Here is a 27,859-nt window from a genome sequence, read left to right on the forward strand (position 1 = left end):
AAAGCTCTTATCTTGACCCTCTCTAGAAAAACAAACAAAAAATGATGTTGAAAATACTATTAAATGTATTGTCCTTTCAAAAATAAACTTTGGTGCTTACATTCAACACAATCTTTGTACAGAAATCTTCAGATTTGGGTTTATACTGAAACTACTGATACTTTTTGAATGTTTAGATCAGACCATTTAAATTTGGGTCCAAGCAATCAATGTTCTACTGTATTTGAATCATATAAATCTTTTAGGGAAAAGATACATGTAATGTAGACATAATTTTAATATTTTTGCAACTTATGTCCCTGATTATCTGAATGGTAATTATTAATATATTTATCAATGTTTATAACACTATATGATTTCAAATTTGAGGGAAATAATAGTGCATTGTCATATATACCTTCTCCTTTTAATACATACAATTTAAAATTTTTCAATAAAAATTCTGTTACTTTTTAATATTCAAATAACCAAATAATCAATACACTCGAAAATTTCAAATAAAAAACTAGGTTATCTAAAAACTCAGTTATTGAATATTTATGAAATAAAACATTACCTTTAACTTTACTTGAACAATATGAAATTGAACAATACAATACATTAATCTTTTGATCATAAAAATCATGAATCTAAAATATTCTCAATTTTAAACCTTCAGAGGCAGGTTCTGGTTTTCGGACAATTTCCATCCATGTCGGCTGAGATGGTAATTCTTTATTTTCTGATGACGATGATGATGAGGATGATGATGAAGAAGAAGATGAAGACGATTCATTTACAAGTTCTCCTGGCTCAAGTTCATAAGAATCTTTATCAGATTTCTTTTCTCCTATTTCCTTCTCATCTTCAGAGTCACTATCTAACTCAATCATTATTTTTTCCTCCTCCTTTTCAATGATCATAATATCATCATCATCACTGTATATATTGCCTTCTTTTCCCGGTATTTTTGTAACCTTTTCCACAGAATCGTGCACACCTTGCCCTACACCAAGCATTTCATTGGTCACATTGTCACCGTTATCAGATTTTTTCCCTGTTGTTTCTGATTCTTTAGATACACTATTGTCTGTATTTACTTCAGTTTCAGGTGGTTTCTCATTGTTTGTAGATTTTTCCTTATCCGCCTCTTTATCTTTTTCAGGTTTATTTTCATCATCAGTGTCTTCATTGTTTAATTCTGAACATATCCTTAGAATTTCAGCACTATTGACAATACTAACTTTATTGTAACTGATCATGCCTTCATCAGTTGGTAAACCACTAATCAGAAATGGATTTGTTGGGTCAACCTCATTTTCATTCTCATTCATTTCTTGAATTGAAACATTTTCATTCTGTTTTACAATTTCCTGAGAATTACTTCCCTTTACTGAAAGTTCACTTTGTTTATCTGAGTATTGAATAATATTTTGGGAATCAGAAGTGCCAACAGTTTGATCTATATTTTGTTTTTCATTGCATGTTTCATTTGAGGATGACTCTTCCTTTTTTTCATCTGACTGTGCACTGTCTTCCTTTCCTTGAATTTTGTCTTTTCCACTTTCTTTTTCGTTGTCTTCTATTTGCACATCTTTTTTTTCACCCAGGTCACTGATATCTTTTGATGTATCACTTTCATCCTTTTTTTCCTCGACTGTTTTTTTTAAGACTAGCTTTATTTTTTTCCCACCTTTCTGCACTAATCCAGTTTTTGGAAGACTTCTCTCTTCCTTGAGAACATCATCACAAATACTTACATTAGCATTTTTTTCATTTAAAATTTTGGGTTTTCTCATTGCGTCATGTAACATTTTGTCACCTTGTTTTAATTTTTTGTAATTCAATTCTCCTAGTACTACATTATCATGATTTAATACTCCCTCAGATACCGATTTTTCATTTTTATCTTTTTCTGTGGATGTCTTTCTTTTCTTTTTTTCTTTCATTCCATCATCACTATCGCCAGAATTATCCCTGCTTTTGTCCTTTTTCCTCTTTTTCTTTTTGTGTTCCTGCAGACAAAATTGGGAGTAGTGAATAAGGGGGACAACAAATGAAGAATTATATACCTGGTATAACAGTTAATCTGTCGAAAGCTGATAAAACTTCTTCATACTTTTCATTAACCTACAGAAAAGAAATAAAGCAAGCAGTCATGAAAAAGTAATGGTGTGTATTTCATTGTGAATCGAAACTTTTTGGAATTAAGTGTTTCATAATGGAACCCATCACCTAATTGTTTTGCATGCATAATGATGTTATAAGCAATTTTTCCATTTATTGATTCAATTTCCAAAGAAAATTTTAAAGCCCATTTTTGTATCTATGCATGCAAAGGAAAATTGTTAAAATAGGATTACATACCATTCTTATATCATAACTGCTTAAAAGCATAACACTGCTACGAAATTTTCTGAAAACAATATCAACTTGAAATACTACTTTGGAATATCTTTGAACTGCATCCAATCATTCCCAATAATAATACCATGTAATCAGCTTATTCATTAAATGTATTTTTTTCAAGATAATCTTTTTTAAACATATCAGTTAGTATCAAAGGTATCTATCCTTTTTACACTGTGATAAGATCTTGAGCAAGCATGCTCTCCATCTTCAAGCTGACTTCTTTGTAAATCTGTTACCGTATAGCGGGTTATTTTCGCGGGGTGTTTATTTTCGCTTATTTTAGCAGATAAATGAAAATCGTGAAAATAAATTCCGCGAAAAAATTTATGCATACGTTAGGTACTTTCTAATAGCTAAAGCGTTTTGTAAACGATCTATTTTTTTCCAGTCGGCAGGTCAATAACGGTATAGGTTAGTTTTAACAACATAAATGCCAAAGGGCAATGTACATACATGTATTTTATAAAATGACTGTGTGTATACCCTATTCAATTAGTGTCAAATAGATTAAGAGTGTAAGGTACTCTATCAAGTAATTACCCTTATTAATAAGTCTCAAATTACATAAGAGTTGTAAGTGACACTTGATAATTTTATAACCTTATTAGTAAGTACATCAAAGGTCCGGTCAATTTCGTAACTATTCAACCGTAAAATTTATAAGAAGTGTGTATACCTGTGACAAATATCTAAGTTACCGGTATTCTATTGATTAACTGTATCAGAATATAATCAATAAATAAGACGTCATTGAGGAAAAAAATCAATTAACCATAACAATAGACACTTGTTTTGCAATTTTTACAACTTTTTATCTGCAACAATTTCAGTATCTGCAAAAATATTTAATTGGGATTTAAGAATCCAACAAAATAAAAACCGCCAAAATTTTTAGTATACTTCGTTGCCCCTAAGTCGCGAAATTTTACACCCACGAAAATAACCCGCTATACGGTATATCCATGCTTTGTTATCATATACATGTAGTACCTAATATTTCCCGTAAATTTCTTTGTAAAAATGATAACATTATTAACCAATACTGTAAATTCAGAAATGATTGTGAGGTTTTTATTAATGTGAATAATATAAAAAAGAAGATGTGGTATGATTGCCAATGAGACAACTCTCCACAAGTGACCAAATGACACAGAAATGAACAACTATAGGTCACCGTAATAATGCATTTTTTTTACAAATAAATCTACATGAAATATTTGATATTATATTTTAAGATAGGATATAGGGTGGATTTACACATAAGTACCTTAAAAACTTACTGAAACATTGAACAAAACAATCTGGTGTTTATAGGGCAGTATTCAAAATACACCAATGATCACAAGTTATTCTTCATAAGCAAACATGTTATTTGTCTCATTGGCAATCATACCACATCCTCTTATTTTTTTTTAAATAGCCAGAAAACTAAAGCATGGGGGAAAATAAGGTCTTTCAGTGTGAGAGTTTGTGTCTAATGATTTGCTTGTAACTGAGATACAATCCCATAAGTAGCACTTGATTTAGTATCTGGAAACCACTTTTCTGCACTTATTGGGGCCAATTATAGGTAACTAAGACTTTGTCAATTAAAAAGTATAGGTAATGCAGAAAACACATCAATTAATGGTGTCTGGTGATGATTCATAGTCTGACTGAAACATTTGTCTTTCATACAGAAATTGGTATCATATGAATTTTTACACGCATATGATAAATTGTCAAAATACTCTCTTAGAATTGTTGTTTTATTTATTTACTTTGCAAAAATAATTTCACTACTGAATGCTTCTATCATGTCTACTGTACACCTACAATTTTGTACATATATGTGTAAAATTTGTCTATTGACAGAAGCATAAATTGATATTAAAATGTGTTAAAGATACATGATTCCTATACAAAATGAATGCATATCATTAACATAGATTTCAAAAAATTATAAGTACATAAGTTCATCACTTTCTATAACTTTTAATTCATATAAGTTTGTTTACCAAGGCCAGTTTTATACAAGTGATATTACACAAATGTATGGTAAAGACAACAAAAATTAATTTCTAGATTTTAAAAGAGCTCAAACAAAATAAAATAAACTGCTTCGTGGAGCACAGCTGGATACACCCGCAGAGGTCCAACCCTGAACAGTTGGGGCAAAAATGGACACAATATTCAAGCTTGATACAGGTCTGAATTTTGATTGTAATTAAATATTTGATATATTATAGGTTTCTGAATAAATGAAGTCAAAGAACTTGAAATTGGTTATATGAAAGATTTCTTGCTGTTGCGCAATACTTAGTAAATCTGTTTCAGACTATAAACAAATAAAATCTTAAAATCTTATAACTCGGAAACCTAAAATCGAAAATTTATAAAAATCAGAAGGGAGCTCATGTTGATAGAAATAAACAATTCACCAAAGTTTCTTGCAAATTGGTGAAATTTTTTTTGAGTTATTGTCCGAAAACTGGAAAATCTCCCTTTTTTTAATGAATAAAACCCAAAACTCGGAAACGCTAAATCCGAAATTTATAAAAAACAAAAGGGAGCTCACGTCAATAGATATGAACAATTCACAAAAGTTTCATGCAAATTGGTGAAATTGTTTTTGAGTTATTGTCCGAAAACTGGAAAATCCCCCTTTTTTTAATGAACATGATGAATAAAACCCCAAAACTCGGAAACGGTAAATCCGAAATTTATAAAAAACGAAAGGGAGCTCACGTCAATAGATATGAACAATTCACAAAAGTTTCATGCAAATTGGTGAAATTGTTTTTGAGTTATTGTTTGAAAACTGGAAAATCCTCCCTTTTTAATGAATAAAACCCCAAAACTCGGAAATGGTAAATCTGAAATTTATAAAAAACGAAAGGGAGCTCACGTCAATAGATATAAACAATTTACCAAAGTTTCATGCATATTAGTTAAAGCCTTTTTGAATTAATGTCCGACACATTGACGACAGACGGACGGACAGACGTTCAACTGTATACCATAATACGTCCCGTAAACGGGCGTATAAAAAGATACAAAAAATTATAATTTCATTTAATTGTCAACTTATCCTTCCAAAATGATATCAAGTTAAATCATACAATAAAGGGCTGATTAATAAATGAATTCTTAAATACATTTCTACAATAAAATTGTTTATATAAACAAAGTCAAAGACATAAAACTAGCACCAATCACCAACATATACAAAAACAGAAATATAAATGCAATATATTTAATTTTTGTAGGTGGGAAATAAAATTGTCAAGTGTCACCAGTAATGCCATTTATCTGTAGCGACCACGGCTCTGAAAAAACAATTAAAAAAAATAAAAGGGCTAAAAATATAGAATGAAATAACTGGCTGGTAATGGTAAGTACTCGAAACATCCCCTCATATGCAAAATACAGTGACAAGTCATCTTATTGTGCAGTTTTTACTAAAGAACTGCTTTTTCTACAACTAATAGGTAGTAAACAATGGCAACTGTCCATTCATTTTTGTACAGTCTACATACGTTATAAATATATCAACAGTGCTATGATATGAATGCAAAATATAACATTTTTATTTCATAAAACATATGCATGTTTTAGATAATCAATGCAAGATATAATTTCATTTAGAAAATTAGCAAGAGGGACGAAAGATACCAGAGGACAGTCAAACTCATAGATCGAAAACAAACTGACAACTAGCAAGTTGGTAACTTTTTTTGTATAGAAGCTTGAAGAAAAGGGACAATTTCTTTATGAAAGGTCCACATGGATGTGTGATAAAAATATAATGTGGATGACAGAAAAACCAAACTTCAATTCAAATAATAAAATTACAAACATTGACAAATAAACATGATAAAAGCAGAATAAAATGCTCCGCAGGGCGCAGCTTGATACGACCGCAGAGGTCGAACCCTGAGCAGTTGGGGCAAGTATGGACACAACATTCAAGCTTGATACAGCTGTGAATTTGGATTGTGATTAAATATTTGACACAGCATAGGTTTCTGACACAGAATGAATGTGGTCTAAGAACTTAAAAATTTTAAATTGGACATTCACCTATTATGGTCCAATATCCAAAATCTAAATACATGGTTAGATTCAGCATATCAAAGAACCCCAAGAATTCAATTTTTGATGAAATCTAACAAAGTTTAATTTTGGACCCTTTTGATCTCAATGTGGACAAAGTTGATAACGGGGCCCAAAAATCAAAAATCTAAATACATGGTTAGATTCAGCATATCAAAGAACCCCATATATTCAATTTTTGTTGAAATCAAACAAAGTTTAATTTTGGACCCCGATTTGGACCAACTTGAAAACTGGGCCCATAATCAAAAATCTAAACACATGTTTAGATTCAGCATTTCAAAGAACCCTAAAAATTCAATTTTTGTTAAAATCAAACTAAGTTTAATTTTGGACCCTTTGGACCTTTATGTAGACCAATTTGAAAACGGAACCAAAAATTAAGAATCTAAATACATGGTTAGATTCGGCATATCAAAGAACCCCAATAATTCAATTTTTGATGAAATCTAACAAAGTTTAATTTTGGACCCTTTGGACCTCAATGTGGACCAATTTAAAAACGGGGCCCAAAATCCAAAAACTTAATACACGGTTAGATTCAGCATATGAAAGAACCCCATATATTCAATTTTTGTTGAAATCAAACAAAGTTTAATTTTGGACCCCGATTTGGACCAACTTGAAAACTGGGCCCATAATCAAAAATCTAAATACATGGTTAGATTCAGCATATAAAAGAACCCCATATATTCAATTTTTGTTGAAATCAAATAAAGTTTAATTTTGGACCCCGATTTGGACCAACTTGAAAACTGGGCCCATAATCAAAAATCTAAATGCATGGTTAGATTCAGCATATCAAAGAACCCCATATATTCAATTTTTGTTGAAATCAAACTAAGTTTAATTTTGGACCCTTTGGACCTTTATCTAGACCAATTTGAAAACAGAACCAAAAATTAAGAATCTAAATACACGGTTAGATTCGGCATATCAAAGAACCCCAATAATTCAATTTTTGATGAAATCAAACAAAGTTAAATTTTGGACCCTTTGGACCTCAATGTGGACCAATTTAAAAACGGGGCCCAAAATCCAAAAACTTAATACATGGTTAGATTCAGCATATTAAAGAACCCCAAAAATTCAAGAATAAAACCCCATTGAAATTGATCAAGAAATAAGCAATTTATACGAAGTATATTCTTTTGCACAATACTGTGCAATTGAATATTTCTTGCTATTGCGCAATACTGTACAATTGACAATTTCTTGCTATTGCGCAATATTGTGCTATTGGATATTTCTTGCTATTGCGCAATACTGTGCAATTGAAGATTTCTTGCTATTGCGCAATACTGTGCAATTGAAGATTTCTTGCTATTGCACAATACTTATTGTATAATAATTTACACATCCTGTTTGGTGTGTATCTCCTACCATATCATTATTATTTGCTTTTACATATAAATCAGAAATAACCAACTTAAAATGGAAAATTTTAAAAGAAAAAAAAAAGGAAAAAAAGAAAACCCCCCCCCCCTCCCCCAAATTTTTTGAACCCCCTTATGATTCATCACCCCCAAACTCAATCCCAGCCTTCCCTTTGTGGTATGGTATTTTGCAGTACAATTTCAGAGAGATCCATACACTTGAACACAAGTTATTGTCTGGAAACTAGAAAAATGCTTATTTTTGGCCCCTTTTTGGCCCCCAATTCCTATACGTTTCGGGCAATTACCCCCAAACTCAATTCCAGCTTTCCCTTTGTGATATGGAACCTTGTAGTACAATTTAAGAAATATCCAAACACTTACACACAAGTAATTGTCATGAAACTAGAAAAATGCTTGTTTTTTGCCCCTTTTTTGGCCCCTAATTCCTAAAATTTTGAGGCAATTACCCCCAAAATCAATTACAGCCTTCCCTATGTGTTATGGAACCTTGTGGTACAATGTCAGAGAGATCCATACACTTACACACAAGTTATTGTCTGGAAGTTACAAAAATGCTTATTTTTGGCCCCTTTTTGGCCCCTAATTCCTTAACTGTTGGTACCATAACCCCCAAAATCAATCCCAACCTTCCTTTCGTGGTATTGAACCTTATGGTAAAATTTCATGGAGATCCATTCACTTAAACTAAAGTTAGAGTGCGAAAACCAATATGTCTTCGGACGACGCCGGACGACGACGACGACGACGCCAACGTCATACCAATATACGACCAAAAAATTTTTAATTTTTGCGGTCGTATAAAAACTAGCGAGAGGAGATCCAGGTAAAAAAAAGAAACACATGTTTTATAAAATAAATAAATAATCTATACACTTAAATACCACTTTCAACAGACACTACCAGTATATATATATATACATATATGAATGGTACATACCTTTTCATCTGAATCCCTTCTTTTTGGCTCTTTATCTTCTGAATCTCTCCTTTTAGAATCTTTTTTCTTCTTTTTCTTTCCAGATGAACTGCTACCATGCTCTGGTGAACGTTCAGAATATCGATCTGAATGTTTATCTGAATAACCATGGCGATAAGATCCATGTGTTCTATCTGGATATACTTGTGTTTGTGGAGTGTAGTAAGACAGATCTACTTTAGAGTGATATTCATATTTGCCTGTTGATTTGTTGAAGTAGAAATAGGTTCCAGACTTGGGATCATAATAAAGACCTTTTTCCTGGAAAAAAAAAATAACAATAAGCCTTTAATTTTTCGATTACCCGATTTAAGTTGCAATGAATTTATTCAAATGGCAAGTACTTAAAACCATTAGACATACTTTGCTGCTAAAAAAAAAATAGAAAACCCAAAGACATGAATTAAGGATTCAACAACAGCTTCTGGAGGCTCATTTTCAAAGCAAGACAGAAACAAGGAAAAGTTATTATTCATAAATTTTATAATTCATACCTTGAAAATACATATACTTTTCTTCATTGTTGTCCTGCTGTCATAGTATGGATCTGACTGCTAATCATACACAAATCTAGCTATAGCATTTTTATTGAAGTCACTGCTAGACGGACAGATATTTATGATATTACTTACAGCATTGTTATAATAGCCAGTGCAAGACAGACAAATCTTTAAAAATACTTACAGCATTATAATAATAGCCAGTGCTATAGTCATAGTATAGTCCTGACTGCTGATCAAACACAAATCCTGTCATATTCATGGCTGCTTCGGCTGTGGCCTTTAAACTGTCTGCTATAGACATTCCAGGTGTTTGCAGACCATCACCTATAGAAGTATGGAAAGCAGGATTCTGCAAACTGTCACCTTCTGTTGCTGTCTAAACAATAAAACAATACATGTATCTAATCAAAGCATCGTTGATGTTGTGATCCAGCCATATTCATAGCTAGTCTGATATTCTTTCTGACCATACTTTTTTCTAATTTTTTTCTCTCTTCATTTCCAATCTTACTGTAAAATTTCTATGTTATTGTCCAAAGGTAGGGAATTTCGCAATATTGATGCAAATATAAATATATACACTGATCTTTCAATTTTAGACTCTGTCAGATTTTATTTTTGACAAGAATGGAAAGGAAAATCGTCAAACAATTAATATATTTTTTATATGCTATTAATAATGACAGGTTTAATAATTTCCAGAAAGAGGCCTTTTAAATGCACTTTCTCAACAACAAAAATTAAAAAAAATAATAACTATTTTTTATCTAATTTGGTGTTCATTCTTTATTAAGAAAAAATACATTTCCTGTATTGAAATCTAAATGTACAAATACCTAATGCTAAGATATTTCCAGAATATCAATATAATGGGATATAAATGTAAAACAAACAAATCAATTTTATTGCAGAAAATGCTAAGGTAAGAGTTATGCCATTTTGTTTAATATTTCAACCAAATTTCTGATAATTGTAACTAATTAATTAGAACTTGATTATTGACTTATGTCAGATGATACAGGCACTGATTTTACAAGTAAAATAAAATTTACTTGCATTTTTTATACATATTTTTTTTCATTTTAAGTATTTTCTTTGAAAAAAAACACATCAGATTATTCATTCAGCTAGCTAGCAAAATTAACAGAATATTTTAATGTAGTGTAGATCAAAATAAATAATACATTTGTGGTTTACTATTGAGGTCAAGAATGTGTGTATTCAGTTAGGTGTGTAATAAATTGTGTCTATTTAATTATGTAACAGGTCATGAGATATTAACTGTTTTGAATTAAGCCTGGGGTTGTTACTAATTAATACTTATTTGAAAATCATGACAGTTAATAATCATTCTGACTCTTACTTGCCTATGGAAAGAATTGGAGTAATACCATTTCAAAAAAGTGTGGGAATCAACTTAGATATATTAATACACATGTTGACATGTTGACCTACATTTCATTGAACAATAATTTACACAAGCACAAGATACTAATTTAATAATTTCAAAATTCTTATCAACTGATTCAATTGATGTACAAATACTTTTTCAAATTAATTCATAAATAGTAAATCATCATAAATTTTGATTTAGAAAGGAACTATATTCAAGTTTATATCTAAAATAAAGTCACTATTCGACCAATCTTTTCTTAATTTAAGGGCAAATAACATGTCAAAAGTTTGCAGTTGATGATTAAAATGGTGTAGAAAGTTTCTGCAAGTCATAAAAACATATAATTAGTTTCATGATATGTCTTCAACTTAGTATTCTGCACCATCTCCAAAACCAGAGTGATCGCATAGATCCAGAATGGCTGAATCAAACATCAGCAATGACAGATACACAAAACAATATCAGCATTTCAAATTTGTATGTACACAATTTAGGAACTGCAGTTACTTTTGCCCCTTATTTTGAACCTGTCTGGAGCCACTAAATCTTATACTATTGTGTTCAGGAAGTGCCACATTTTTATCACTCTGCAGAACCCTTTTAGCTTTCTGATATGTCTGTACAAGGATAGTCTCACTATACAAATCCTTGGTCTGTAGGTGCTCTTATGACAAGTTTATTTCACAACCTATTCAACATAATTTTCATGTGACAGTCAAAATTTCCCATCTACACCCCCTGCCTATCTACATGTACTATTCCGTATTCAGAATCCACCTACATTTTTTATGTATGTATTTTTTTATTAAATCAATTGATTGATTCTCATCCTAAACATGTATAAATTATTTGTACAAAATCTTGGCCTAGATTTTAAGCAGGGTTCAACATTTCCTTTTTACAAACAAACTCTAAATGTTTACCTGCCCTGCATCTATCGCTGGCTCTGCACTCCAATCAAAAGTTGTGTCACCATCTGGTTTGGAGCCAGGTATATTAACATCATAAAGAGTGTCATCTGTAAATGAAGACAAAATTTTTCTACATTGGATTATAATCATTTACAAAGTTCTTTTTTCTACTGGTCCTACCAATCAAAATATCAACTTTAACCTTTAAAGCTACAACTTCAAAGAAACTGAAAGCCGTATTAGAGATTTTAGATTTTCTTTAGCTAAAGCAAATTGATTGAATTATGTATATAGCAAAACTTAAGATTTCTGTCTACTGTTAATATATGAGTCTAAAGTCTAGTAAAACCAGGCGGATTTAATGCAAGTACATGTACAGTACACACTAGACAGTTTTCACAGTGAATGTTTGTGATTGTTGGTTAGTTCTCTCTGCTTATTCCATAGGTTCATAAACCACACAAAATCACCTGCAATCACCCTGATTCACAGTGATTCAGTCAACATGGTCAAATTCACTCAACATCAGAAAAAGTTACTTTTTTCTCAAAGACCTTGGGTTTACTGTTGCAGCAAACTACATTATTTAGTATACAAAAAACACATTAATCTATTTCCTGAAACTGATCTATGAATATTGCAGTGTCTTACCAACTTCCATCAGATCTTCTGCTGAAGTTTGGGTGTCAGAGTTTGTAAATACTTTGTGTTTCTCTCTCCGATATTGGTGAAGTTCAGCACTAAGTTTATCTACTTGAGTCCTAAGATCCTCATTATAGTTATTTGCCTTTTCCAACTTTCTTTCCATAGCTGCAAGTCTTTTGCCATATTTTTCTAACTCACATCTACATTTGATAACATCTTCTTTGAGCAACTGGTTTTCTGAAGCAAGATCAATATCTAGTCCCGTATATTTTCTCAGAACACTTTCTTCAACATGCTCCAGTTCTTTGTCAGTTAATTTAACACTTTCCAATATTTCAGAACTATCTGCTTTTTCTTCAGAGTTCAATACTTCTTCCACTTTAGAGCTACCAGGTTGATCTCCTGATATCAATAATTCCTCGGGTTCAATGTTCTGTACATGTAAATGTTTTAATCTTTCATTTTCATCCTGTAGCATCTCTTCTGTGCTGTCTGTTTCATCACACAGACTGGACGTTATGTTTATTACATTTTGTATTGTCCTGTTAATATCAGTACTACTTTCTACTGTCTGTCCTGGGTCATCGTCGCAACTTGAAATTTGAGAACTTTGAACATTAGGAGACTGTTGAACTGCTATTTCATTTTCTGTTATCATGTCATTTTCTGAACTTATTGCTTCACATTTTGAGCTCTCTATTTCTGTACTGTCAGGCTCCATAATTTCATTCAAATCAATCCAGTTAAAAAATCACTAAGTATATCTGTAAACCTGCAAAATACCAAAATAAAATTACATATTTTCACCCCTATTTCAAGGATGACTACAATTCAGTTGTCCTGTTACTGTCATAATCTTTTCCTGTCAGAAGGTTCCTGAGATTTTTCAATGAAATGGTTTTAGGGTGTAATGACCTAAAATTACAAATGCCATAGTAATAGAACATACATCTTTGGATTCTCTTTTTTAAATTAAATTGATTGTAACCTATATATGTATACAATATGAATTGGGAATTATACACTAAAAAAATTTCTTCAGATAATCAGTGGCAGTTTATTTTTGTGTATTTTCTTTCTCACTTGTAAAGTAAAGTGATTCAATTTGATCGATAATTGCTGTACTGGTGTTATTTGAAATTAAAATAAAAAAATCATGAAAATCATGTTCCGTTTTACGATTGCGACAACAAAGGTGAAGGCATACAACATTTTGTATAGAATTGAACACTTGAACAGGTTTGGGAAGATCCTCATAAATGTGTACTATCCACATTTATAGGTATTATACCCAAAATTATGAAAATCGGGTATCAATTTACAGTGATAAAAAATCAAATTTTTTTATTTCATCATAATCATGATGAAAACTATCATGGTGCAAATATTCATATAAATGGCAACATTTTTCCCTTTAACATGTTAAAGACCATAGTTCAAATGAGAATTGAATACAAAAATGATGGCCTCCAAAAATCATTTTGAATTAAGGCTGTTAACTTTTATTCTGATGATATTTCAGTCGTTGTGTCTTTAAGCAAAATGTTATCCTTTACCAGAATGTTTGCGCCATGTCAGACAGAAATTATCTGTAAATCAAAAGTTTATATTTTTAACACTGAACATTGATACACGTTTTGGGGTATAATACCCATAAATGAAGATAGTACCCATTAAAGAGGATCCTTCCCATAATAATAATAATAAATTCTTTATTTTCAGAAGGTTACACAGTTATAAACAAAACAGTTAATCCTTGGCCTTCTAAGTTCTAATCTACATACATGACATATAAGAATACACAATTTCTAAAAGATAATTATACATAAACAAAAGGGTAATCAAGCAAAAACATACTTCACTGCATACAAGAGCACATATATAGTACAGGTAGACAATTAAAATTTACTTAAATAAAAAGTATATTTGTAGTAAAAATGTAAAACCTGTTCAATGCAGATTTATAACATTACACATTACAGTGGGATAGAAGACCACAGATTTATATTATAGCGAATGTCATTTCTAAACAAGCATTCTGAGAGTATAGCATGGCAATACATAGTCCCCTACCGGGTAAAAATTCATTATACTGGAACAAAATGCTAACTTGTTCTATAACTTGTCATGGTCAGAGCTCCAGTTAAGAATTCACACATTGGGGTTTTTATCCATCATTTATTATATGATTGAGTGAAATATTTTTTCATTTGCATTATTAATTCTAATTCACCCCTCAAGCAATTATCAAATTGGGTTTTTCACCACCAAGCTCCTTAATATATTTGGTTTTTTCATCATCAAGATATTGAATTTAGTCGTGTTATAATACAATTCTATCAAACCGAGATGTTCATCTATTTTAAATATATTTCTTTCATTATTAATTACACCTTATGTAAGAATCCTGGGTTTTGATTGGTTGATAGCCAGTGTATTTTTCACCAATTTACTGTTTTCAATGAATATCGTTCATTTTTTAACGCTGCCGGGGTAAATGCAAAAAGGATATGCTTTTTTTACCCTCTCTGCCATGGTATTTGCCAAAAAATACTCTATCCGACTGGACACTTGTAACGTCACGATCATCAATGCGTTTTTGAACGTTAACATTCGGTGTAATTAAATAGATATTGCATGTTTTTGAGGGGTATTTGCGAAAAATACCAGTCTTGAGAATGAATTTCCCTCGCCTTACGGCTCGCGAAATTTAACATTCTCTCGACTGGTATTTTTCGCAAATACCCCTTCTTAACATGATATATCTGTTCAATATTTGATGGCTGTTTTATTTGGTTTATACCCTGACGAGCAATTGTTCTGTTTAATTTGTGTCCGGTTTGTTTCAACCCTTCCGCCAGTTTTTTTTCTTTTCTCTCAACTTATATAAACTGGTGTCACTAGTGGGACAGAAACTAATTACCTTTCTAGGACAGATACGATCACCCATTGGTTTATTTGCCAATATTGGCGTAGGTGTGGCTAAGTTGTTAGATTTTTATGAAGTACTTGTGAACATTGGATCCTGTAGGACAGGTTTGCCAGTCCTATCAACTGTTCGCAGACCTACTTCTATATATTTAAATGAGAAGACCTCATTTTGTGTGTCGCTTCTCTTCCTTCCACAATTAATTAATCATCATGCCTCTGTGTCCTATAGGTACCATGCATAGTCGCATTTGTCACCCTCGCTTATGATTATTCAGTTTGATATATTTTTGGAGGAAAACGAAAATAAAGGCGTCCGGATATTGTTTCCGTCATCGGACGGACTTTTAAGTCATAGACAAGACTTCCATTGTGGACTGTTTTAAAATATCACAAAAAGTACTTGGGGACAGGACGATTATATTCGCGTTTTTCTGTATACTATGATCATACATATACTATAAATAAAGTGTATTTGCTATTTACTATCAATTCCAAGTTTACTATCCACGGCGGTCACTGATATATTATATAGAGAGCCGTGGATAGTAAATAGCAAATACACTCATAAAATCTTTTACAAAAATTCATCCTACACAGTTTACATACTTTCAACCACGCTCTTAATGCCCGTGATTTTGCGGGTGTGTTCTAGTTGTTTGTAAAAATAATAAACAGTTCCCAGTTGAATTAAGATACACCCTAAAACCTTGACTAGATCGACCAGGTTAAGAATATGACCATGGGGTGGTTTAATGACTGAGACCACATTCAATTTCAAATGATCAAGCAACATCAAATAAATAAATGACAATGTTGTACTACACTTGCCAATATCATAACTATCTAAACATGGTAGTCTTATCATGCTTATTGGCATAAGATAAAAAAAAATAAAGAAAGTGGCCAGCTACATTTATGTCAAAACGAATATGTGTGTTTACTCATCAACAGAAATGGAAAAAACTCTTTTAAAACTAAAATAATATTTGAATGATTAAACATATGTCTCTGGTTTAATTTTATTCACATAAATCTGGTCAATTTAGGTGTCCCTTTAATATATTATGTTAGGTTTCCAATGCTTTTCAAGGACATACATTGTAATTGATTTGGCCTTTCACTGTTCCAACTGATTTAATTCTTGCACCACTGATTAATCATATGGAGACGAAACCCGGATTTGTGATACTTACAATGTTCTCGTTAAGGCACGTATAATAGCACTGGCTTTCTGTCTGGTCGCGCATGAAAGCGTGAGTCCGTGGAACGCTTCTTGATAACACTAGCTGAGTCTTATTATTATCATGATTATCCCTCAGCTATCAAAAAGAAGCTGAAAACATGTGTCTATTCAATATTTTTACCGAAAATTTACTTTTGTATAAAATCATTCATTGTCATTGCTATATGTGTCAGTGATAAATCCAGAGCAATATGAATAGAATAGAATACTTTAATTTCCCAAATTACAGGGCCCATAAAGGGCACAATTCAGATACAATTGATTTACATAATTGGTAACAACAACAATAATAGTCACTTGTAAATATATATTTAGTATATTAGCATTGGTCAGATTCAGAGCCAAAAACCACATATATATTGTGAATAAAAGAATAAAATTACATATATGCATTCATTCTCAAGTCATTTACTTAACTTAGTGTCAATATTCATACCTGATCTCCTTAATTCAAAACAGTCACAAATATAACAGCTCAGTTTTTCCATAAGAGTTACATTTTCTTGGGTCAAGAGCCATAAAAAATTAGATTTATTTAAATTTTTAAAATTATAACAATTGTTAGAAATGTATTGAAAAAAATCTTCCCTTTGAGTATCATAAAGAGGGCATTCTACCAAAAAATGAAGCTCATCTTCAACTTTACCAAGTGAGCAATTTGAACAAAGACGCTCAGATCTTTCTATATATTTTTTTGAATATCTGTCTGTCTCAATTTTTAAAGAGTGAGCGCTTATTCTTAATTTACAAATTGACTGTCTTTTTTTAAAAATTCTGTAGCTCTAAATATTTTTCTTTTTTAAAACAATTTTTATAGAAAAATAAGTACCAAGCTTCCCTTTTTCAGAGTTAATTGTTTGATACTTCAGTCTATTCCAAAATGTTAAATAACTTTCACATAGTTTATTTTTAACATACTGACATAAAGAACCAATTGATTGGTCAAAATTTGGTAATTCAATCTCTCTCTGAATATGAAAAAAATTATTATCTTTACTACAATTGGATAAACGCAGAGAAGATCGAAATCTGTTTACATCAGCATGTTTACCTTCTTGAGCAAAGGACAATTCCAACAGGGACGCAGGTCAACTATTTGCGGAACGCTCTATTTTTAGAACGAAAGGAGATTTCCAATTATAAATATTACGAAAATAGATTTAAGCAACCATAATTTATAGATTAGGGTAAATAACCCACATGATAATGACTAGAAGGGTTGAGAACACATGGTTCTGACATATAATTGGGTTTTCCTTTGCATGAATTGGGTTTTTGAACGCTGCAATCGTCAATTGCATTGGGTTTTCAGTTGTTTTTATTGCGTGATCACGCAAATACGCAGCTTATCTGGAGCTCTGCATGGTGTAAACAAAAAGTAAATATCATGTCAATATCTTCAAGCATGACTAAAAACAGTGTTGAAAACTGATTATATGAGTGAATTTTTCAAGTCCAAGGACCATAACTCTGCACAAAATTATTAGATCGAAACAAAAATTTGAACTTGATCTGTAACTTGTCATGATAAAACCATATACCAATTATCAATCAATATCTTATAAGCATGATGAAAAAAACATTAGATATGATTAATAGTTCTCTAGAATTAGATATGATGTAACACAGTGTATATCTATTTCAAATTATAATCAGATAAATTAATAGTTCCAAATATTTTTTTCTTTCATTTGTCACAAACTAATATAGATTTGTAACTAATCTATAAAATGTCAACAACTTTTATCTACACAATGTAATGTATTGAAATATATACATTAATAAAAATAGATTATTATCTAATTAAAGGATTTCTCTTCATAATTTTTTTTGATATATAATACACAAAATGTAGCATTCAGAAAATTAGTTTATACTAAATAACAAACAAACCTGTCAAAAAATTCTTCAAATAATTTAACAAAGAATGTCTTTTAAAAATGAGTTATCTCCCTTTGTACAGAAATATGGTTTAACATAGTACTCTAACATTAGATATGGTCCAGAGTTATGGTCCACAACTCTGGACTAAATCATCAGACCGGAACAAAATTCGAACTTGATCTATTACTTGTCATGATCAGTGATTTTGCTAGCGCTCGTCATTTTCGTCATTTACGAAACGGTTTTCAGAATGACGAAAGTATTCCAAATCAATTTCGTCACTTAAATTTGGAAAGAGTAAAAATATTTTCGCATGAAAATACTATAATTCTACCTGTCTTATTGTTTCTGACAAGTTTATGACCCTCAGCTAATTAACATTTTCAACAGGTGTTAAAAGTTGTGATTACAGATAATCCGCTTATCGCCATCGGATGGGTCACTAATCCGTTAATCATTTATCAACCTCAAAATTGATCATCAATATAATTATTTTCCCTAGTAAAATCAGTCAGTCGGCATTTCAATTTCAATATTTATCAAACGAGCACAATTTGCAGTTCGTTTGTCGTAGTTTCGTCATTTCAACATTTGAGTATTCCCTCGGACAGTTCGCATTTTAATTTCAATATTTCTCAAACGATCACAATTTGCAGTTCGCTTGTCGTAGTTTCGTCAAATGAACGTATTTTCGTCATATTTGATATAACTTTTAATCAAAAACTTTCGATAACTTCGATTAAAAAGATAGAACTTTATTCATAACATTCAGAAATGTTTTCACAAGTCAAACAGGTACTTCTTTTACTAGGAACTGCGCTTGCGCGAAAGTATTCATATGAATTTAAAGATACTAAAACGTAAAATACGAAATAATTAAGTATTCAACTAAACGAGAGAGACAAATATAGTTCTTATGTAGCAAATTTAATTTAAAAAATGATAATTTCCTGCCTTTTTTAAACACGAACCAATCCGTAGATGAATCCGGATTCATTCTGAATTTATTATCAACTTGTCACTTCCCGTTTTCATTTCATTTGGAAATCGAAAGTAAACGTGACTATTCATGATAAATTTACAATTTAAAGTCATTAGAATTGTTCCAATAAGGATTTGTACAAATTCTTGGTTCCAACTTCATAAAAATTAATTCTAAATATCGCTTTAAAACGTTTTTAAGGATAATGAGTATGAATAATGCAGTGAAATAGTCCTTACAAGTTCATTTCTGCTGTGAATCCTGGTTTAAAAAAAAATGGATCCCAACTTTTGCTGATTAGGAATGTACCCTGAAACTAACTGATGTGAAATTGTGAACTAGATTTCTAGATCTTATATCCTAATCTTTCGTATTAAAGTGCCACATCAGTCAAATCATGCAGTAACTGCCTAGTATGCCTATTAAAGTCCTTCAAAGACAAAGTCTGACAAAGTAATATACATCCTAGGTCCCTTGCTGCTACCCAAAAAAAGGTTGATTTTCATCCCACGCAAAAGTGACTAAAGCCCTCAAAATCCTAGCTTAAACCCTGCATGATAAAACTATATACCAAATATCAAATCAATTTCTTCAAGAACAAAGAAAAAAAGTGTGGAAAGCTGATTTGCCGTACTGACGGATGGACAGACGGACAGACTGACTGAGTGCAAACCTAAAGTCCCCTTCGACTTCGTCGGTAAGGGGACTAAAAATAAGAGATGCATAGCTTGTGTTGTATAAAGGTATATACAGTAGACTAGTGTCCAGTAATTCTGCCCGTCCGGTAAACCCGCCAACTCCTATTTCTTCCATAATTGTCACTTCCGTGATTATTTCGTCTGCTATTTTATTCCTAGGAACTGTACTTATCATCACTGTACGTCAAATTTTAAAGAAAAATCCTTTATTACAAAAAATATGTAGTGATACATATAACACAGTTCCTTAAGCTAACTATAATCATATTATTGCTTACAAAACTCATTTCTGGCTTGAAAATTTGTTTGGCCAATCTGGAATCTCTTTATAAGTGGTCTGTAAATAAATAAATCACCTTTTCCTTTCATAAATTTGTGATAAACTGGCCCTCCATACATATTTTCTGCGCATGGGCAGATTTACCGGACAAACACATTTCCGATAAAAACACAGATGACCCACTTGTATTATTGATTTTAAAATTTACTTCAGATATTTTTTGAGAAATGAGATAAACTACTCAAAGTTGATTTGTAAATGAATCGATTTATATTAAATTTGATATAATTTGTATATAATTAAGGAGAAATACATACAGTCAAAGTCGTATGTGGGCGAAATTACCGGCCTGCATCGTAAGTAAAACAAATTAGAGACAAAGTTACTAGTTCATGCCTGTGGCAGAATTCCAAAATTGCATGTTTGGTATTTTTTCTATCACTCGTCTGATGGTATGCATTTATCAGTTATTCACATTCTAATTTGTGTTGGTCTTTACCTGATTTTTTTTCGTTTTTCAATTTCAATATATATTGAAAAGTGATAAATCTTTTAAAGCATATGGTCAACTCTCATGTCTTGTCTGCTCTACTTCCGGTTACTAAAACTAAAAGTGTGAAATGAAGAAATAACGTCTAAATATTTTAGTACTTCCTGAAATAGAAATAGTTATTATGAAATAATTTATAATTTTGAAGAAATAATTACAAGGGTTTCGAAAATTTAATAAACTTTGCAAATCAAATAAAAATTAGAATTAGAATTTTAAAATGGTCGGATCAAAAGAGCACTAATTTATACTTTTACTGAAATATCACATGACACGAAGATGGCAGACATCCAGAGTCCTGAAATTTTAAAATGTTACATTCACAGATTCGGCATTTCCTTACCCTTCAAAGATATCATAAGCTTAAAGATTTGTCAGAGTCAAAGATATATTTCAATAGAGAAAGAAAATTCTCTGCTAGAAATCATCAAACTTGACACAAAACAGAGTAATGTGAAACCAGTTGAAATAGAAGGCATAAAACAGTACGGTTATTTTTGGCTTAGAGGATATTGTTTGAGACGGGAGGGATCCCATTTGCTGATTTTTTCTTAAAGATAACACTCAAAACATTTGGGTGCCTATTATAAATGAAAACAACACGTTATAAATTTCATGCATCTGAAGCATACATGTAATTTGCCATAAGTGGAAACAAAATAGACACGAAAAGAAACTGAACGAAACAAGAGGAAATATGTGCTAATATGCTAGCTCAGCTTTTCAGAGTTAACCCTGCTTGCCCATTAATTGTTTCACAGATTACGCTGGATATGTTTCAATTGTCGTAACCACAATTCTGTCCTCTTTTCCTATAAATTGATGTCACCAAATGACTACTTGCATGAGCATCATGACGGGTGCCACATGTGGACATACCTGTCAACTGACCAGTATCTTGTGTGTGACACCCCGTAAATTTCACCTCTCACACATTATTTTTCAAATATCCGCTGGCTCTTAAAATAACCTGGGAATTAGTAAAAAAGACCCGTTTTCACCCAGATTCTTGATCCTTTAGACTGATTTCATAAGTGATTTTCCTTTAAAATACTGAGATGAAATACTAGCAAATTCATAATTCTTCCTGGAAAGGAAGTTCAACTAGCTGTGTTAACTGTCAAATTAAGTGACCCATTAAGTGCATGGCTTCACATGACAGCTTTGGTGTCAAACACACTATTAATTAACATCAATAACCTTAAGCTTAAGGTCAAAAATAATTTGTGTATCTCAAAGCTGTTTGACAAAAAATTTGAGTTACTCCCCCTATTTGCCACCTTTCACAATATACTCCTTAAACTTATGTTTTACTTGTAAAAAGATTAAATCTAAGGCAAATTGAATGCATATACATATCAGAATATTACTCTCTATTATTTTACTGCTTAGTACAATTAAAAAAAAAATTTTACTACTTAGAACAATAAAAAAATTAATATTTTGATAATATTTTTTTTCATCTCTTCTTCCTTTAAATGCTTTTAAATTTTGAATTATATTTTCTAATATCCCTGTCTGATATAACATGTGGCTTGTGGATTGATTTAAAACTATGAATGAATAAGATAATATAAAAAAAACAAACTATGAATGAAACATAAATAGGGGGTATGGCTTGGCTTGAATTGATATAGTGTAATACATTAATATTTCAATGGCTTTTAAATGCAATGAAAAAATTAAATTAAAATTAACGTTTTAAATTAATTTCAATTAATACTTAACTATGTGAACATGTTGATTTGAAATATAAAAAAAATGTCCCCTAATTACTTAAATTCAGCTGAAAAGTTCGTACGTGTTATGACCTGAGATTTTCTTCTTCAATGCGGGTCATGACCTGCATTTTTATTTTCATAGGTTGACAGGTATGCATGTGGAGCAGAATCTTCTTACCCTTCCAGAGTACCTTAGATCACCCCCTGGTTTTGGTGCATGGGTTCACATCAAGTTCTTGTTGCGTAGTCAAGTTTTCCATTTTGTGTATAACTGCCTGAGCGGTCTCGTGGTGGCATGCTTATCTCAATTGCTGGAGGTTGGTGGTTCGAATCCAGACCATGTCATAGTCAAACCATAACTTGAATACTGTAATTTTCTGCTGCTATTTAGGAGTAAGAGAAACAACTAGTCTCTTCAGTTTTGAATGTGCTTCAAGCTTGTGAAGTAGCGTGTTTAAAATTCGACTCAACATTTCTGTCTTGTACAAAACAGGGCTCATATTCAAAACATGTTCTCATCCTGATATGCATGTTATATTTGCCACTGGACGTTAAATATTAGTTTATCAGCATCATCCAAATGGTACTTTTGTTCTGTTTTTTAAAAACAATTTCATTTTATTTCTTTAACTTCCCATTCTAAAAATTGAATTTGGCAATCTTAAGTACATGTTTTTTTTTTTACATGCATGTGCAATTGTAAATAATTTATGCCTGCCATATTTTTATACAAGGAATTTACATACAAGACACAAAATTTGTTTTTCTGAAGTTGAAACAATGTAGTGAAAATAACATATTTATCCCAAAATTATAGTCTTTATTATCAATATTTCTGGTATACATATACATGGTATAAGACCATTTCTGTTATTAAATAATCTAAATCTGTTCCATTAGTATTTTAAGAATTTTCAGTACTTGTATTTACCGTAGATAAGAGTTCAATCTACCTTTTTCAAATTACAATTGATAATAACTATTTCTAGCTCAACCGCTTACAGCTGGCTATGTATCAACTTCTCAAGGGAAGCAATCCTGTCACACTAAAATAAAACATATTGGATTGGAACTTAACAACTGTTACTATAAAAGGCATAAAATAAAACTTATTAGATTTGTACTAAACATAAAAGAATGAAATAAGTTGGATATAATTGGCAAAATAGCAATATTGTTAAATGCAAACATTGTGACTGTGTGATAACAAGCTATTCTCTTTGACTTTTGATCACCATTTCTACTTGTCAATTTAAAAAAAAGTCACTTCTCCCTATAAATCTTAATTAAAGTAGTGCTATTCCTGATTTATAAGATTTATCATTATAAATTTAAAACTATGACATTTAAAAGCACAAAGCATCTCCAACCTTTCATACATTGTAGTTTAATTTTTTAGTACAATAATATTATAACATGTCTACTTTTTGTTCAGAATTGTATGGAACACAGACCATTCCAACACAGTAGAAGGAAGTTTTGTTTGTCTGAAACAAGATGGTAGTTTGTTATGTTACAAACAGCATACAGAGATTGCCCTTCAACAGAATATTAATGAAGTCATTGTGCAAGGTATATGTGAATTATCATTCAGAATTTCTGTAATAAGATGATTTAGTTATAGATTCTCAACATGCACATCTTCACTAGCCAAGGATTACAATTCAGTCCACTCCTCTCCAGAAGAGAGTTGGCTAGCGAAGATACAACATGCATGGAAACCTTAAGAAATACACCTGTATGTAAAATTTTGGACTTTTTTTTTTAGACTTGGATAAATGATGTAACTAATGAGGAATATTTGCTTCTTTCATGTTTGTGATGTTTTTTGTCTTTTGATAAGCTAAAAGATAGATTTTCAACTGTAATTAAAATTATTTATGCTTTTTCTATAAAGTTTAAATTGTAGCTATACAGTATTCTCAGAAATTTCTTATATCATCCTGGTGAACAGAAAATTATGAAATACCATCTTGTTTCTAGAAACTATAGCATCACATTCATTACACTTTCTATAAGAAACTCATTTCAGATAACATCACATTCTAGCAATATAGCATCACATTACCATGATGCTAAAAGGCCCTGGGGAGAACACTGTATATAGTTTATTTCTAATTTTCTGGAAATTAAATTAACAGTTTATTTATAAAAACATAGACTAATTTAGTCAATATGTGTGTTAAAAAAATGAGTAATATTTTGATTCCAAATTCTGCTAATTATGAAATGTAGCTAGGGAGAAAATAAATCATTTCAAAAAGCTTACTTGAATGATGAAATAGAATCAAAGAAACACTATATTATCTTTATTTATACATGGAAGAAGCACTCTAAGAATTTATTTTTTTGCAGAAGACAAAATTGATTTCAAAGACTTTAAATTAGCCAGTTACTATGGAAACCACCTAATTGTGAAAATAAAAGATGAATTGGTTGTTATGGAGATAAAAAAGGCGGGATATAAAGTTGTGACATCCATTATTATACCTAATAATACAGTAGCACACAATGTTTATCATATTCTGACTGGCTTCGTAGCAGTGTTTGATGGTGAAACAACAATTATTAGTATCCTTATATAGTTAGAAATCAAATATAATTGAAAGATACAAACTGAATGATGTAAAATAATAGTGTGACTGACTGCAAAGTGAATTTCTAGGTAATAAAAAACACAAAACATTGAAATAAGCGTAACATCATTGCAAATTGTAAAAAGTAGACTTATTGATGTTTTTCACTACCGACTAGGTAACACATTATAAACGAAGTGGTGACCCCATGATATTATTTTATTTCAATCAAACAGAAATTTATGTAATAACAACATATCAACTTTTAAGAAAAATGGTGTAGAGATTTGATGATTAAGACAAATTTAAGAATGTTTTTCATCGATTTTATGAGCTTATTATACAAAAGTTCACCTCATTCAGTAATATTTAAAAAAAAAAAAAAGATAAATGCACAATTTTTATACGACCGCAAAAATTGAAAATTTTTTGGTCGTATATTGGTATGACGTTAACGTCGTCGTCGTCGTCGTCGTCGTCGTCGTCCGGCGTCGTCCGAAGACACATTGGTTTTCGCACTCTAACTTTAGTTTAAGTGAATGGATCTCCATGAAATTTTACCATAAGGTTCAATACCACGAAAGGAAGGTGGGGATTGATTTTAGGGGTTATGGTACCAACAGTTAAGGAATTAGGGGCCAAAAAGGGGCCAAAAATAATCATTTTTGTAACTTCCAGACAATAACTTGTGTTTAAGTGTATGGATCTCTCTGACATTGTACCACAAGGTTCCATATCACAAAGGGAAGGCTGTAATTGATTTTGGGGGTAATTGCCTCAAAATTTTAGGAATTAGGGGCCAAAAAAGGGGCAAAAAACAAGCATTTTTCTAGTTTCATGACAATAACTTGTGTGTAAGTGTTTGGATATTTCTGAAATTGTACTACAAGGTTCCATATCACAAAGGGAAAGCTGGAATTGAGTTTGGGGGTTATTGCCCGAAACGTTTAGGAATTGGGGGCCAAAAAGGGGCCAAAAATAAGCATTTTTCTAGTTTCCAGACAATAACTTGTGTTCAAGTGTATGGATCTCTCTGAAATTGTACTGCAAGGTACCATACCACAAAGGGAAGGCTGGGATTGAGTTTGGGGGTGATGAATCATAAGGGGGTTCAAAAAATTTGGGGGGGGGGGATTTTTTTTTTCTTTTTTTCCTTTTTTTTTTCTTTTAAAATTTTCCATTTTAAGTTGGTTATTTCTGATTAATATTTAAAAGCAAATAATAATGATATGGTAGGAGATACACACCAAACAGGATGTGTAAATTATTATATAATAAGTATTGTGCAATAGCAAGAAATTTTCAATTGCACAGTATTGCACAATTGCAAGAAATCTTCAATTGCACAGTATTGCGCAATAGCAAGAAATCTTCAATTGCGCAGTATTGCGCAATAGCAAGAAATATTCAATTGCACAGTATTGTGCAAAAGAAGATACTTCGTATAAATTGCTTATTTCTTGATCAATTTCAATGGGGTTTTATTCTTGAATTCTTGGGGTTCTTTAATATGCTGAATCTAACCGTGTATTAAGTTTTTGGATTTTGGGCCCCGTTTTTAAATTGGTCCACATTGAGGTCCAAAGGGTCCAAAATTTAACTTTGTTTGATTTCATCAAAAATTGAATTATTGGGGTTCTTTGATATGCCGAATCTAACCGTGTATTTAGATTCTTAATTTTTGGTTCCGTTTTCAAATTGGTCTACATTAAGGTCAAAAGGGTCCAAAATTAAACTTAGTTTGATTTTAACAAAAATTGAATTTTTAGGGTACTTTGATATGCTGAATCTAAACATGCATTTAGATTTTTGATTATGGGCCAAGTTTTCAAGTTGGTCCAAATCGGGGTCCAAAATTAAACTTTGTTTGATTTCAACAAAAATTGAATATATGGGGTTCTTTGATATGCTGAATCTAACCATGTATTTAGATTTTTGATTTTTGGGCCCCGTTATCAACTTTGTCCACATTGAGGTCAAAAGGGTCCAAATTAAACTTTGTTTGATTTCATCAAAAATTGAATTATTGGGGTTCTTTGATATGCCAAATCTAACCGTGTATTTAGATTTTTAATTTTGGGTCCCGTTTTTAAATTGGTCTACATTAAGGTCCAAAGGGTCCAAAATTAAACTTAGTTTGATTTTAACAAAAATTGAATTCTTGGGGTTCTTTGATATGCTGAATCTAAACATGTGTTTAGATTTTTGATTATGGGCCCAGTTTTCAAGTTGGTCCAAGTTGGGGTCCAAAATTAAACTTTGTTTGATTTCAACAAAAATTGAATATATGGGGTTCTTTGATATGCTGAATCTAAACATGTATTTAGATTTTAGATTTTTGGCCCAGTTTTCAAGTTGGTCCAAATTGGGGTCCAAAATTAAACTTTGTATGATTTCAACAAAAATTGAATATATGGGGTTCTTTGATATGCTGAATCTTACCATGTATTTAGATTTTTTATTTTGTGGGCCTGCTATCAAATTGGTTCATATTGAGGTCAAAAGGGTCCAAAATTAAACTTTGTTTGATTTCATCAAAAATTGAATTATTGGGGTTCTTTGATATGCCAAATCTAACCGTGTTTTTAGATTTTTAATTTTGGGTCCTGTTTTTTAAATTGGTCTACATTAAGGTCCAAAGGGTCCAAAATTAAACTTAGTTTGATTTTAACAAAAA

At 31.3% G+C, this 27,859-nt stretch overlaps 2 protein-coding genes across 3 annotated transcripts in view; one reads left to right on the forward strand and one right to left on the reverse strand.

The window, feature by feature from the left end:
* LOC127734781 (angiogenic factor with G patch and FHA domains 1-like) overlaps nt 1-20,934 on the reverse strand; it is a 33,222-nt gene extending 12,288 nt beyond the window's left edge. Inside the window, exons 1-6 of one of the 2 annotated variants that reach the window (XM_052244784.1) lie at nt 20,835-20,934; nt 12,324-13,089; nt 11,685-11,779; nt 9,547-9,741; nt 8,824-9,123; nt 653-1,994 (exon numbers count right to left, since the gene is read on the reverse strand). In XM_052244784.1, coding sequence (XP_052100744.1) covers nt 653-1,994; nt 8,824-9,123; nt 9,547-9,741; nt 11,685-11,779; nt 12,324-13,038 — 2,647 coding nt within the window. In that variant the 5' untranslated portion in view covers nt 13,039-13,089; nt 20,835-20,934. Of the gene's footprint in view, nt 1-652; nt 1,995-2,051; nt 2,110-8,823; nt 9,124-9,546; nt 9,742-11,684; nt 11,780-12,323; nt 13,090-20,834 lie in introns of both variants that reach the window. The other variant, XM_052244785.1, reaches the window with a different exon arrangement.
* Nucleotides 20,935-21,158: 224 nt separating this feature from the next.
* Nucleotides 21,159-27,859, forward strand: part of LOC127733520 (spatacsin-like) — a 75,704-nt gene continuing 69,003 nt past the window's right edge. Inside the window, exons 1-3 of the mRNA XM_052242872.1 lie at nt 21,159-21,370; nt 24,042-24,178; nt 24,962-25,177. Coding sequence (XP_052098832.1) covers nt 21,165-21,370; nt 24,042-24,178; nt 24,962-25,177 — 559 coding nt within the window. The 5' untranslated portion in view covers nt 21,159-21,164. The remainder of the gene's footprint in view (nt 21,371-24,041; nt 24,179-24,961; nt 25,178-27,859) is intronic.

This window comes from Mytilus californianus, unplaced genomic scaffold, assembly GCF_021869535.1.
Source record: "Mytilus californianus isolate M0D057914Y unplaced genomic scaffold, xbMytCali1.0.p SCAF_3, whole genome shotgun sequence".
NCBI lineage: Eukaryota > Metazoa > Mollusca > Bivalvia > Mytilida > Mytilidae > Mytilus > Mytilus californianus.